A 15,885-nucleotide genomic window follows, 5' to 3' on the forward strand; every position below is an offset into this window, starting at 1 on the left:
TCTGGGTCCCATTATGCTAGGTGCTATACTAACAAAAGGCAATTTCTGCCTTGAGCTTACAGTCCAAACAGTAGTGTTTGGATGTTAGTAGTGTTTTTTTCTATCTAAGCTTAGTGTCTGTACTTGAGGTACACCAGTTTGGAGACCTTCCCACTTAACATTTGCAGGTGAACATTTGTGAGTTTTATATTTAGCACTCAAGGGTTTGTTTTTGTGTGTGCGTGCGAGATCTATTTCTGGGCCTTACTGGAGATAAAATATTTCTAGAAGTTTTCTTTACATGATTAATAATGATTCTTTGTTCTGTTTCTTTAATTTAATCTCCTTAGTAATCTTGAATCACAAGGGAACAGAGAACACCAGAATGTCTTCAGATTTTGGTGGCGATGGTTCTGCTTGTCTGTGCTAGCTAGTGGAAAGGTGTGTCCCCTTCTCGATCTGGAACTAGAGGAACTGAAATACAGATAGCTAAATCCGAGTGAAGGAAAACAGGTTGTCTTTTTAATTCTCAGCTCTAAAGAGAACTGCATAGTTTCTCTAAACAAAGTCTTGCATTCTGAGCTCTAGGGTTCATATTAGTGCACAGTGGTTGCTTGGAGAGAGAATAGCACTAGTAAAAGCAGCAGAACACGCCCTCTTTCAGACAATACTGTTTGAGAGCTTGGCTTTGTAAATGATGTAGCAATGTGCATGTATTAATGAGGGGTATAATAGGTTTCAGTGAAACTGGGAGATAAGATGTGTTAATCTTGTATATTAAGTAGTCCTACAACAATGAACCTTATAATGAGACTGTTATTAAATCTTTTCTTCATTGGCTTCAGTTCAGTGTAACCAGCACGTCTCAGCGTGGTGCATTTGAGGCCAGTTTCTAGAAGAAAGCACTAACTTTCTGAAGCCTTTGTCATTCTGAAATACTCGTCGAAATTACAGAGATGCAGCTGACACACATGACAGAAAAGTGACTCTCTACCACACAAGATTTTTGTTTTAAAAAATTAAAATTAGTAATAATACTTGTACAGAATTTGTTGATTTGACCTCGACTGCCTTTCAGAAGAGAGTGCCTTGCATTTCCCTCATCGACAGTGTTGCTAGCAGATTGTGTTCTAACAAGGTTAGAAAAGCTGTCAAAATAGCAATAGTTCTAAAAGGAAAAAAAACTTAGCTAGAAAGATCTATGATTCTGTATAGTTATAATGAGAACAGCATGCAGGCTGTTATTTCACCCATGGAAACAGTACCACAAGAAGGGCAAGACTTCCTGGTGTATTGAGCTTTTCTTTCTCCTCATCCTTGTCCAGCAACAAGCCTTAGTGTTTTTCATCCAAGGATCACAAGACATAGGGGGGCTCAGATGCCCATTTTACAGATGGGGAATGATACACTTTAAGTGCATTCTGAAAATAATTCACACCAGCCAAGCCTGATGCAGGCAATGCAGGCTGCAAAAAGGCAACTGAGGGAGGTAACAACAAACATGATTTATTCTGATTGTTGAGGACTCAGCTGCAGCAAGGAATTGAACCGGAAACCTTTGTATCTGAGCGCAGTGGAGCTGCCATGTGGCTTAAGGAGAATCTGCTTTTCTCTCCATATTATTCCTATTTGAGGTCCAGAAGAGAAGGTTTCAGCCAGAGGCATCAAATATGTAGAATTGTGAAGAGTGATGATTGTTTCTCACAAGGAAGCAACAAGACTTAGAACGCTATATATTCCCTGGTGGTCACCCATTCCAGTACTAACCAGGACCAAACCTGGTTAACTTTGTTATAAAATGAGAGGATGTTTTGTGGGCTTACATTCTCATTCTCTGAAAAGCAGCCGCCCTTTTAATTTAATATGTATGCTTTTTAATTCAGATGGAGGTCCTGTAGCGCTGTCTTGAGTCAGTTCAGGTTTTACACCCCTGGTGTCTTTCTCATCTCCTCATAGCCCCCCACCCTGTCCTCCAAACAGCTGCCACCCAGTTCATACTTTATCCTGTTAAATAACTCCCATTAATGTGCCTTGATGGAACAGGCTGAGCATCCCTCTGCTGTGTAAGATACCTCATTTTCCCCACAGGCTAAAACCATCTTTTCCCCCCTCAGACTCCTTAAAGGAGGTCTGTTGTCAAAGTAGAGAAAAGAACACAGTTGTTTGAGTGTCAAGTAGTATTGGTCTGACTAATAGCTTTAATGTAAACAGTAATAGTTGCTACTATCAAAGGTTTTTAAATTCTCACAAAGGTCTCCAAATAAACACTGAGCATTTCTAGAGATAGGCATTTTATGTACTACCATGAATGAATGTGAATAAAGGGGACTCCTTTTAGGAAGAATGGTATCAGTAGGATTACACAGTTGATTTGCATGTTTCAGAATGAATTGCTAGACCCTTCTATATGACAAAATTAACCTCCAGGTTTGACAGTTGCTCTCTTCTTTAAATTTAGGAAGAATGCTGTGGCTCTATAAAATGTTAGGCTATTGCAATCCCCATCAATGACCACTAGGGGGAGTGTTAGGTTTATTTTTCTTCACTGTGGAGCTGACCAGTGGTTTTGTCATCTTTTGCAGATGCACATATGGTAGAATATTATCATTTTATGGTTACAATTATGAGCAATTTGATAGAAAATGACAGCTAAATTATGCAGTGTTCCTTTTATTTGTTTTAATTTTGCACTCTAAATATGTAAAAGGAAAAAACAGCATGGTTTTTTGTTGGATTTTTTTTTTTTGGTAGTGGGAGGTGTAGTACTCTCTTTGGCTTTGCATTATTCCAACACAGCACAGGTTGAGTTTACTTTTTTACTGCGCACGATTAAATATGTGCAGCCCTTCACAGATGCTGTGAGTATTACTGGGGAGAAATCATGTACTACTAAATCCTCAAGGCTCCCCATCAGAAGGATCATACATCTAACAGTTACGATGGCCAAATGCATAAGTAATACAGTTCTTGACCATTCCAAGAGAAACTGCATCCACTCAACTCAGATAATGGCTGCATCACCCAAGGAAATGCTAAAGGAAATTTGCATATTCCTAAAATCAATATGGATTTTGGCAAAGCTTCCTTAATGGACCCATGTGTGATCTCATCTCTCTCTCTCTCCTGACCCTTGTTTGAACATTCTATACCATCACAATTTTTAAACCAAGAATAAAACCCTATTGCTGTATGTGCTGGAACTAGCAATTTCTTATAAAGAATAATGTTTTGTATTGTGTGTATTCTGTTTATTCAGTTCTTATATTGTGTCTATCACCGTGATATCTGAGCACCTTTTACTTGTGCATTAAGCAACTTAACTAGTATCTATTGTGTTTGATTCATTCTTTCTCTCCCCAGGGGAAAGTTGTGTGAGCAGTTTTTTAATTTTTTTGTTTATTTTTATTATTATTCATGCTTATTATATGGGTGCTGGAGCATGTGTGCATTTCACACGGAATGAAAAGTGGTGTGTTGTGTCTTTACCCACCTTTGGACAGGAACCCACCGAAGGCAAGCTGTCTAGCTTAATTGGCACATCCAGCAATGATAATTTTTAAGACATAGGGACCCAGTTCTGAGCTCCTTGCTTGAACAAACTACCTACTGAAGTTTCTGCTTTTTCAGATTAAGAAACTCATTAGTCCGTAGTAAGAACTTTGAGGTAAAATAACCCAGACTTCTGTGGGTTAATAGTGTTCACATACTATGAGGAATTAATTTTAACTTTGAAAGCTCTTAGTCTGTTCCTTTAGTCTTGCTGTAGTGACTTTTGGTTTGACCAGTTTTCAGAGGCCCTACATTCTATTGTGTTATCTCAGTGTTTTCAAATTTATTTTAAATGTATACTCAGGAAAGCCATTGACTAAGCAGAATAAAGTGGCTTGGTAGCTGCAAATACTAACTCATGTAGCTCTGTCACTAGCTCCTGTAATTTTCATCTTATTTGTAGAAATAAATCATATTGGTACTTTGACCAGTATAGGAAGTTTAGTGCTTGTCATTGCTTTTTAAATCAATTTTAACAATTACTGTGCAGGTGGTATGGATGGAGATGGAAACTGCATGTTTAAGTTACTCTGGACTTATTGATGCCAGATGGGAACAGAAGAGATTTGAATCAGATATCTTACATTTGCTGTCTGAAAGCTCAAAAGGACTACCCTAGCCTAGTCCCTAACTTTGTTCTGAATGCTGTAGCTTTTGCTTAAGGTAGGTAACCATAACTTAACTAATTTGTATGCGCCATATGCAGTCTTGGCTCACTTCAAAGTGTAATCAAGTCATGAACTAATTATGATACCATATTCCCAAAGAATGTAAATTTAATTTCCCTTCAAACAGAATGGGAATGTATTAGCAGTTCCTTTATATGAGAGGTATATCATTCAATAACATGATGATGATGCTTCAAACAGGAGTGCGATTCTTAACTTTTGTGGGCATTGTGACCTTTTTCCTTATGTGTCTTTCTCTTTTACTTCTGCATCTTGGATTAATTTACCAGCTACTGGTTAATAGCATTAAAATAGTCAAGTGTGAATGAAAACATGTCTCTTGGGCTTCACATTTGAGAGCATAGAACTATATTATTATACTTACCTTGCTCCTTCATAGTGCTTTCAAATACTTGTTTCCTGAAGATCTCAAGTCCCAAGGAAGTTTTGACTTGAACTGAATACTCTTGCATCAGTATTAACGCCTGCCCCAGAACCTTTTTAATATATTGAAAAATGGATATGCAGAAATTTCCCTAGCAGGTTCTTAACCTGATTGTGCCAGACAGTCCACATAAGCTCATTTATATAAGAACCAGTGAAGTGAAGTTGTTCATAAAACATTTTATTAACTTCAGTCTTCACGGCATCTTCAGAATTTAGGTAATAAAGCTATGTGGAAGTAACCAGGCTTCACCTTTTCACAGAACAATAATTCACATAGGTTTAAGGCACATTTTTTGTGGTGTAATTTTGAAGGCCCAAGAAGCATGTGTTGTGGCCAGACTCCGCTTTGTGGCAATGCATTCATATTGTTCCTGTTGTTCTGAGGTGAACTGAACAGGGGGCCGGAGGAGGATATAAGTCTATGTAGTGCTTATATTTTAAATACAAGTTGTTATAATAAACTGAATCGTTAAAGAGCAGTGTGATCTTCTAATTAAATTTAGGTTTTATCTACACTGTGTTGCATTGTGGACTATGTGAGGGAGGGGGAAATTGCAGAGTGTACCACAATTTGCCCTCTTACTGCCTTGTGTGGGCCCTGCTGGTGTGAACTAAAAGGTACCTAGTTTCTGTTAACATAGTCCTGTTTGAAGGAAGATGATGTTAACGCAAACTAGGTAGCTTTTAGTTCATGCCAGCAGTAACCACAGAGGGCAGAGTGCAACATTTTGGTGAGCTCTGAAATTCACACCCCCTATGTTGCACCATGGTGCAATTTAGACACAGCCTTACCCTTGCTTAGAATCTTAGAACACTTTGGGGTAGATTTTAATGTTTTTTCTACATGCTTGTTTATAAAAAATAAACTGCTGGTATTGTGCATGTGGCTTTTCATGTGTGAGTAGATGAAGCCACATCACGTTGGTTCTTGGTTTGTTCAAGTTGTAAAGCAGTGGGTACGGTTAGAGAACGATGCACTGGTTGATTGTTTTTGAGCATTGCACAGGTGAATATGCAGAAATGAAAAGCTTTACTGGGGAAGCTGATGGAGGAAGTAGGCTCTGTAAGTCAAAGAACCCAGTGGTGCCCATAGCTGTATACACCATATGTGTGGTGGATACCATTGGCAAGGGCAGCATCACCTGGGGAGTGGGGAAACGGGCAGTTTGCCTTTGGCCCCTGTTTGAGAAGCCCCCCAAACTGAGTGGCTGAAATTTGGCCCAGTAGCCCTTCCACCATGGCGGAGAGGCCATTGTGCTAAACCTGAGTGGCGCTGCAACGCCGTACACCAAGTCACAATGCCACTCACTGAAATTTGTCCTCTCGACGGAGGGGCAGCCGGGCCAGACCTTGGTGGCTTCATGTGAAGTTAAACTAGCGGTTCAGTTGTGCGTACTATGGGAAAAATTTCTGGGGGAGCCCCTGGTAGAACCCCCAGGTTTTCAATTAAAAACAAACGAACCAAATGTTAGGAAATTAAATGAGGAAGGGCGTGCCAGGGGGAGGGAAACCCTGTGTCGTTGCAACATTACAGTTTGCACTGTGAACATTACAAAAAGTCAAGTAAATGCTAACATGCCTACCGTGTAGATGTGTGGTATTTGCTATTATTTCTTCCTAAGGACCAAATTCTGTCTCCGCTAGTGGGATGCGGTGGAGGGCCCTTGACTCCCTGACTACTGGGAAACTGGTAGTTATAATACAGCTGCTTATACTTGTAAACTCATGAGGGGGCTGCTACTACTGCCAACAATCCTAAATGCCCCAGAAGGGGCAAGTTGGAGCGGTGGGCAGTAGCCATGGTCCTGCCCCAATCCTGTATGTCAGTTTGCAGCTGAAGGGCAGTGCTGGGGGGAGCATACATTAACGGCCACCATATTACCCAGTTCACTCACCCCCTCTTCCTCCCCACCCCCCCCGCCCCTTGTGCCTATGGAAGTATGTCTGCTTCTGGCCTCCACAAGCATAAAGCTACTAGCACCTGCTGCTTGGGCAATCCCAGCTCTCCAAGACAAACCTCTCAGAGCAAGGTTTTTGCTTCTCAGAGCTATATATGAACTCTGTATCTGTGACTTTAATCTATTGTTTCACTAAATGAATCCTATAAAATAGATGGGATATGCAGCATGGTGAATTAATATTGCTGTTAAAACCTGAACTTTTGCATTTCCTGACTTCTTATGAGTCTCTTGTTACTGTACAAGCTTAATACTGCATTAACAAACTTTTTTGTGTGTAGCAAATTACAGTAATTCAAGTGTTAATTTTTCATGCAACCAATGAGAATATAGTTCAGTGAAATCCTAAACAGCTGTAATCAGATAATTAATATCTTGTTAATCCAGTATTTGGACTCTTGAACTCTTAGAGATGTGACCTTATTTGAGCATTTAGCTATGTTTCAATTCTAGGATTTGTAGTCCTATAGATTTATTTTTTTCCCCTCCATGAAATTTGTGAGTTTCTTCAAAGCAGATTGTGAAAGCATTTCATCAGCCGGTGTGTCTATATAGGTACTTATAGCCTCCTCATCAATATTGTATCAACATTGTATCATTCCCAATTGAACGTGTATGGAGTAGAATCTTGTTAATTCCTTCAAAGTAAGGTGCTCTTTCCCCACGTTTAGTAAAGATTTAATAGAGTGGAAGAGTAATATCTCATATTAAGGCTTGCGTCTTAGAAAATTATACAGCAGTAAATGAACTAGCTTAGTAAGAAGTATCATCATAGCTAAAACTAAGCCACATTTGTCTAAATGAATGAACAGAGAACACTTTGTGATATATTATACCTTTTTTGTTTGATTGCTTACTTGTTACTTCACAATGAATGTCCCTAGTATTGTGTGAATGAACAAGGTTTTATCTTCTAATGCAGGGATTCCTAACCACTGTCACAATGTGAACCATATTTAAAAAGGGAAAAAGTCTCATGGACTTCTCTCCGATCTTTCATGCTCATGCAAACCATCACCCCTGCCAGTTGTGAACGCACAATATCCTTTCGACAATGCCAGCCATTGCTGATGTGTAGAAGTAATGTTAGGGAAGCAAGTCATGTTTTCAGCTCTCTTTTAATTAAATTGAGCAGCTAGAAGCAAGAAGAGGCATCATCACGTGCACAGCAAGCTTCAAGGTAGCCAGTGGCCCATGGCGCAGAGTTTGGGGCCCTCAGGTGTAATGCATTCGCACTCTATTAATTTCATTGGGTGTGACTCTCAGACTGTATAATTTTCATGTTTGAAATACAGAACTATGTATATTGCACTGGCAAGAACAAGAATAGATATGCCCCAACTATGTGTGTACCCCAAAGCCCATTAGGGTATACATTCCACTCACCCACATAGATAGGGAACAGCTGTGGGTAGATAGTGGGGTAAAGTCCTGTTGTATGAGGGTGGGGCTGTTGGAAGTGGAGTGAATTAAGAGAGACATAAAAAATTGATAAAGATAGGATTGTCTGTTTTTATATTCTGCCACATAACATGGGTTTAAATGAATTTGCTTATAATTTGTCTTCAGATACTGACATTTAACTCTTAGGCCGTATAAATGTACTGGCTTTTTCTACAGTAAAATTCATGCCCTGCGTCCAGGCTAATATGTTCACCTACTATAAACATTACTGCCTATGGTTACAGCCGGAATAAAAAATTCCTTTTATATACATCATAGCTGGCAGAGACTCCTGAGACCACCACAAATCACTTCAGCCTTTTGGTGCTCTCTGACAAAATGCACAAAAACGTAAAACCGCTCAGGCTTCAGACAGATTGACTAGAAAAAGCAATTAGCTTATTTAGACCATTGTTTGTACCCGCCTTTATCACAAGATGCTGAGCAAAGGTGTTTTAGAAGCTCTCCTTATTACTTTAGCATTAGATCTTAATCACCTCCCTTCTGCTCTGTCCCCAAAAAGCTTTGCTCATCCCATTTTTGGCTCTTTTTTTTTTTTAAAGGATCGTAATGGGGAATAACAAAGCGGCGAGTTATTTATGCAGCCATGATTGGCAAAAATGATTGCAACACGAATTTGCCCAGAAGCGATGATTAGATCATAAAAATGTTAAGGAAATCTGTAACTCAACACCATTTTATATATTTGAAGAACTTTTTGTTCCCTACCTTAATTGTAATGACTTGTTATTAAAGTATTTATTCAGAGTAATCTTTTTGGACATTGAGCCCTTAGCTGAGCCGCATGCATAATTGAAATCGGGGAGGGGTGGAATGAGGGGGGAGCATAAATGGTTTACCATGCTAAATGAGCAAGGGAGGGAATTACACAATGACAGGTGAAGAGCAGATTTATCTCCTTTTGGAATTTCAGTCCTGCAAGCAAGGCAGGACACTATTGCTAATACCCTTGCAAATACCACAGTTTGCTGCTTCTTCAGATAACAATCCAAAAATCATTGCTGGTCTCTGAAAGGCCTGTAGTCCTGCAACTGTGGTGGTGTTTATGATCCATCAGTAGTTCAAATTGAGTATGTGGGCACCAAATCCATAGCTGTACTTAAAAAGTGGAATATTTACCCAGTTGGCTATTGATAATTAAAGCATTAGCACTATCCTCCTTAGTTGAATACAAATAGGACCACATATGCAAAGAGGGCTGTAACTGTGCTAACTGAAATATCATAACCTACCTCCTGTACTCAGCCCCTTCAAGTGTTTGTAAATTTGGAGAAGGTCCTTTGTCTCTGTCTTATGGGTGGGGGATAAGATTGCACTTGTGCTTGGTCTTTTCATTTCCCTTTAGGCACATCCATAGTAACCATCCATCTCCACCCTCCCTTCCCCCCCACACTCCATGCTCACATGGTGTGTCTTTCTCTGAACTCTGCATTTTATGGCTTCAGTTACCACAGGACAAAAACAGATTTACACAGAATAAATTGGTATTTGTTTGATTTTTACTTTTCAATACGGAATATTTTTTTTTCCCTTAACTTGCTATCTCACCTCTGCAGCAGCAGTACAGAGAATGCCAGGAACTTCTGAGTCTATATCAGAAGTATCTATCTGAACAGCAAGAAAAGCTAACGGTGTCTCTGTCAGAGCTTGGTGCTGCCAAGATGAAGGAGCAGCAGGTAAGGTCTCTCCCCTCACCATTTCTTTAATGACTACATTGCTGATCCCATTGAAAAACCCTTTCACTTACTGTCAGGGCTGTAACTGTAATGTGTTGTCTTATAGTATATAAACGTTCTTGCACTATTCTGTGATTGGCTTTTCCATGGTCCTTTCCCCTAATACATGGATTAGAGGTAAGAAATTATTGCTTAAAGCAACGCTTGGATCAGTAAATCAGGTCAAGTTCATTGATTCTACTGTACTGCAGCGGGAACTGTGAGGAATCCTTTTCTTTGCAGTCTAAGGAGAAAGGTAAGGGGTGCTGTTGCCTTCCTCGAGCCCTTTTGGACAACATGTGCTTCACAGGGAATTTGTTTTCATTGTAGAAATAGCCTTTTAAATTTCCAGCATAATTTTCAGTGTGTGAAAAAGAGGTGGAAGCAGGTGAGCTTGGCTGATAAGAACTTTTCCAGTCTATGAGGGAGTCCATCTCATTTTGAACCTTCATAAAACAGCTACTAATTACACATAAAGTTAAGAGAAAGTATTGCTTGAGATGCTGTATGTCCTACCTAAGTGGTTAAGTGGTCTAAGGTTCCCAACGGAAAGTAGCTAAAGACCTTGCTATTAGTGATTTACTGATAGCTAGTTACTTGATTTATGTACCTGCTGATAGCTGATCCTTTCGCCAAGATGAAGATAATGGCTCTGACCGATGTTGTTCTTATCTACTCTTCTTCAAAAAATTCCCTCTGCAGATCTCCATCCTTGGTGTCTCACATGAGCCTGGAGCTTCTAATAGTGGTATAGCTTTTAGGTCTTGAGCCTTGAAGCATCTGCTAGGGGCTTCTATTATCATAACAGTTATGTGCTGGCAATGAGCTCAGCACTGTAGAAAACCCAGAAGGTGGCACACTGTGCTTTGTGGAGCTTGCATTCTAACAAAACTACACAGACACAGCTAGCTATTGATGAAGTCTATCCTGGTGAGTGGCATTTGGCTTTTCTTTTTAATAAGTGTGTAACAGCACTTAACTTTGTATTTAGAAAGAAGAACTGACTTTCCCCTTCAGTTTCCTGTTATATACAATGTCCTGCTGGTGAGGTTTGGGTTTTATAAATATTGATAGAAATTTTTGTGTTCTGCCACATTTAAAATCTTGTGAATCTTTGACTGGTGTGGAGTTCCTAAGATTAGCAAATCTTGCCTGAGAACTTCTGGTCTTATTATTCTCTCACATACCTGCACTTCACTGGGGAATTTGAAAAAGCCAAGTTGAAGCTCTTTCAGTAGTTCAACACAGACCAGCCTGGCAGTGCCAGCTGTGTTTGTGGTGAGGCCATTACTCATGAGGAGGCGAGTTATGTTTGAGATTTTTTTACCTTGAACCAGTTGAGAGACAGACAAATATCTTTATCTTTTGCTCCTGGGTAATACCTGGTATCAGGTCATCCACCATAGCTTCTATGCCAAAATATAAAGGCAGACACAAGTAAAAAAGCATCACCTCAATAATGGGTGCATCAGCACATATCAGTGCAGCACCTAGTGCTCATTGCCATTTGATGAATAGTTTGGTGCCATGGAGTCATGATTGGGACTGACTCTAGCCCCAGTGTCTGTAATGAGACCTTGAGACCTTCCACCTTGCCTGTCCCATTTGCCCTCCTTTCATCCCATTTTAATGGCAGCAACTCTTTCTTTCCTGTTTAAGATGAGGCCTCTTCTTGCTGGCTACTTTCTAACTTTAGCCCTGCTGACACTTTTTGGTCAAACTTCTATGAACCTCAAGGTATTGAGCTCCTCTTCTGTGAACTCCTACTGGTTGCAGTCTCTCTGCAACTATGTCTACTCTACACAGTTAATACAAGTTGTTGGTACCTAGGTCTGAGCACCTTTGGTAGCCTGGCTTGGGTGTGACTATCCCCACTGCAAAGCCGTGTCCTCATTATTTCTGCAATCACCTGTATGTGGGGGGTCAGGGCTGATTTCCCACTCTGGCACTTTGAGTGCGGATGGTGAGGGCCCACAAATATTCTAAAAATTAATACTGGCCACTCCAGGCTGGTATTAAACTCCCAAGGTCACAGCTTCTCTCTGACCTAGGATGTGTAGATGCTGCCACCACGCAAGTGCACCCCCTCCTCCCCCTTTTGAGAAACTAGGAAAGAGCACTTGGCAATTCCTTCCTGTGGGGTACCCTCAAGCCCTTTCACCCCCTCTTCTGGGGAAGAGCTGAGAAAGAAAACAAAGGAAATCAGCTGTTGCCACCAGCTAATTAAACAACATATGCACAAACCTCCTAGGACACCAAAAATCCAATCCTGTTCTTAAAAAAGTTAAATTTTATTAAAAAGAAAATACATCTGGAATATAGGCTTTTGCTAGATTTTAAAAACTCACTTACAAAAATTAAACGTCAAGAATAACCTTCTTGAGGTCCAGCGTAAAGATTACAAGCAAAATAAAAGCATTTGGGGTTAGCACATAGGAGTCCATAAGCCTAAGAAATAAACAAACCTAATCACGTCTTCCTACACATTTTCTGATCTACGTACATATCTGGGTTTCCAAATAAGCAATTTCTAGGTATGATTCTGATGACTTTCATACCTGGCCTTCAGCTTTTCACAGCTGAAGTTTTGAAAATTGAAGTTTTCCCAATTTTAAAAAGTTCTAGCCCTCCCATTGGCTCTTTTGGTCAGGTGCCCACTCACTTCCCTTTACCTATGTATGCAGTTAGACTTTTTAACCCTTTACAGGTAAAGGAAGTAGAGAACAGCTACCAAGAGGGATTCTATAGCTAACTGGCTGGCTGGGTGTCCACAAAAGGGAGCCACCCGCCTCTCATTTATCACAGGGGGCATATATAATGGGCCTTTGTGCTGAGACACACTTTATGGATGCCGCCAACATATCTTCCAGAGCAAGTGATAATATGGACACGCATGGAAAGAGAAAAAGAAGGTGACCTAGAGAAACATTATGCAGAACAATAGAGAAGCCAAACCCATCAATGTGACACTCAGAAGCCTGTACAGACCAGCACAAGATTGAAATAAATGGCAGAAACTGGTGGATGCACCTGGGGGTCCAGGAGGTTAAAGAAAGAAGACAGGAGGACTCAAGTGTTTTAGCCTGTGTTCTTACTGCAAAGTGTGTTGGTTCCAGGCCAAGTTTAAGCCTTGTTTCCTAACCTAGATCACCAGCCAGGTAAACTAGCCTGTATATTTAAAGCACCTTTAAACCTGGGCTAGAGGTTTTTTATGTAGTCAGAAAGGGGGAGTTAAGGCTAAAACCCATGTAAAAGCCTGGGTTAATTGCTGTGTAGACATATAGCCTAAGTGTTAAAGTTTGGGAGACCATTTAGCTATGTGGACTAAGAAGGCATTGACTAGCATATCTACATAATTTAAATAGTTGACGATCATCTGATTGGACATGAGCACTTTCCTTACAGTTGCTCAGAACCTGGTAGACAATTCAGCATTGTGATTTACCTATCCTAATTCTCACAGAGGAGCAAGTTCTATTGAGAGAACACCAAAAATGAGGTGACCAGGCACTTTAGACCCTGTTCAGGGGTTGGCAAAGAGAGTTAATGTGCTTTTTCTGACTAGAGCTGCATATTCTAAGTGTCAGGGTAGCAGAGCAAAGTTCTTTGTAGTGAATGCAGTAATTTCCCAGCTGTGTCCGAAAGAGTGAAGTTGGAATTGATAATCAGAAACAGTTCCCACATGGAGGAAGAAGGAAATGACAGAAGAGCTCTTATTTGGTCTGATTTAAAATTACTTTTTACTGCTCTTAAACTCTAGGCCAGAAAAAGCCACCCTTCTCAGTGACGTTTCTGTTGGGGGAGGAGGTTCAGGAACAGCCTTCCAATAGGAGTAGTGGAGGCAAACAACTGAATCAGTTTTAAGATGGAGCTTGATAAATTTGTGAACAGGATTATATGGACTTGTGGACTGGACTTGATCCAGGAGGTTCTTTACTGACCTTTGTTCTTATGTTGGTTAGGCTGAAGAAAGCCTTGTAGAATCAGAGAATTGTAGGACTGGAAGGGACCTTGCGAGGTCATCTAGTCCAACCCCCTGCACTCACATCAGGACTAAGTATTATCTAAACCATCCCTGACAGGTGATTGTCTAACCTGCTCTTAAAAATCTCCAATGATGGAGATTCCATAACCAGCCTGGGCAATTTATTCCAGTCCTTAACCACCTTGACAGGTAGGAAGTTTTTCCTAATGTCCAACCTAAATCACCCTTGCTGCAATTTAAGCCCATTGCTTCTCAGAGGTTAACAAGAACAGTTTTTCTCCCTCTTCCTTGTAACAACCTTTTATGTACTTGAAAACTGGTATCATGTCCCCCCCTCAGTCTTCTCTTCTCCAGACTAGACGAACCCCACCCATTTTTTTTTCTATCTTCCCTCATAGGTCATGTTTTCTAGATGTTTAATCATTTTTTTTGTTCTCTCTGGACTCTCTCCAATTTGTTCACATTTTCCCCAAAATGTGGCACCCAGAACTAGACATAGTACTCCAGTTGAGGCCTAATCAGTGTGGAGTAGAGCAGAAGAATTACCTCTTGTATCTTGCTTACAACGCTCCTGCTAATACATCCCAGAATGATGTTTACCTTTTTGTAGCAGTGTTACACTGTTGACTCATATTAAGCTTGTGATCCAAACTCCTTCCTAAGCAGTCATTTCCCATTTTGTATGTGTGTAACTGATTGTTCCTTCCTGAATGGAGTACTTTGCATTTGTCCTTATTGAATTTCCTCCTATTTACTTCAGACCATTTCTCCAGTTTGTTCAGACTCTTTAATTTTAATCTTAATCTTTCCTGAGTTCTGTTTAAATCGCTGACCACGGGGAACTTTTCTGTTTGTTTATTTTGATTGCGATCAGGAAAGCCTGGATACATCAAATGGACTGTAAGAGCTTCAGCTATTGGCTTGCTACCCAACCATAACCCTCCTGGCTTGTTACACAGAGGTAGATAACATTTCCTTCTTTTTGTAACTGCTGTCTATTCTCACTTGTGGAATTGGCACCTGTAGTTTGAGCTGCCGGGGGCATCAATCCCACAAGTGTGATAATCAAAGGTGACACTCAAAGAGCAGTTAAATATAGGTAATCTTTTCTGTTCTCTGCCCTGCAGAACCACATGGGAGGACACCCAACTACACTTTGTAAAGAAATGCCTCTTAATGTGGTCTATTTAGAACTCTCTTGTCTCTGTTCTTCTCTTCCTCCCGTTTTTAATCTAACTTTTTTTTTGACTTGTGATCTCAAGCCACACCCATCATCATGGCATCTTCTGCTGTTCACCTTTCTACTCTTCCTTCCTTATTTTTATGTGGATTAATACTGATAAGGCTGCCCATTCTCTGCAGACTTGGACTGCCAGTGCAACATCGCCTTTCAGGATCCAAAAGCTGATTTCAGGATCAGGAATGTAGAGTAGCAAAAGAGAATGAGGCATGCTGTGGTGTTACCAAATTTTCTCATGCTGTCGAGAAAAGAAAGGACAGTTGTGTAGCAACCAAATGACTGCAGGAGCTACAATACTATTGCACCTGTGACTGAAACGCAGCCCTGATTCTTATCCACGTTGAACTAATGCTGCTACTTCGGGGTACGTTTAGTTTGCCTGCGTCTTTTTATCCTTTCGTGACCTTGGAATTGCTGCTGTTCATAATCTCTGCTTAGTAGTAGGGTCCTTTAAACAGAAGCCCATGCTCAAAATTTAAAGACATACCCCAGCAGTGGGCTGAAATTGTTGGGGAAACGGTGGTGAAATGATTTAAGACTCAACTTTTGTGGAGTCAATAATCAGTAACTGGAATATGAAGTATCTTTTTTGTGTGAGATAAAGTTAATTCCATTTGAAAAGATACTTACGGTGACATGAACTGAATTATTCAAACTGGCCTTCCTAGCATTAACTCTAGGTTAATATCTCATGATGCCTCTGGTTTCATTAGAGGAGTTTTAAGTACATAACTTTTTATAATAAATTCAATACCTAGAAGCTGAACTGAAATTGGTTTACTTTCCGCCACCCCATAAAAAGAAGCATTAATTGTACAGTGACTATTAAAGTGGTCAGTAAAGTAGAGTCAGACTGATGCAAAGAGATAGCTTTTGTGTA

The 15,885-nt window shown here is 40.2% G+C and overlaps 1 protein-coding gene across 6 annotated transcripts in view; it reads left to right on the plus strand.

Moving 5' to 3' along the window:
- Window positions 1-15,885, plus strand: part of KIAA1328 (KIAA1328 ortholog) — a 296,694-nt gene that overhangs the window by 102,821 nt on the left and 177,988 nt on the right. For 4 of the 6 annotated variants that reach the window (XR_013346104.1, XM_077816624.1, XM_077816625.1 and 1 more), the window contains one exon: window positions 9,614-9,741. Coding sequence is in view for 5 of the 6 variants with exons in the window: in XM_077816624.1 (XP_077672750.1) it covers window positions 9,614-9,741 (128 nt within the window). In the remaining variant the exon portion in view is untranslated. The remainder of the gene's footprint in view (window positions 1-9,613; window positions 9,742-15,885) is intronic. The other 2 variants (XM_077816627.1, XM_077816628.1) reach the window with 1 other exon arrangement.

Source organism: Eretmochelys imbricata, chromosome 5 (assembly GCF_965152235.1).
Source record: "Eretmochelys imbricata isolate rEreImb1 chromosome 5, rEreImb1.hap1, whole genome shotgun sequence".
Lineage (NCBI taxonomy): Eukaryota > Metazoa > Chordata > Testudines > Cheloniidae > Eretmochelys > Eretmochelys imbricata.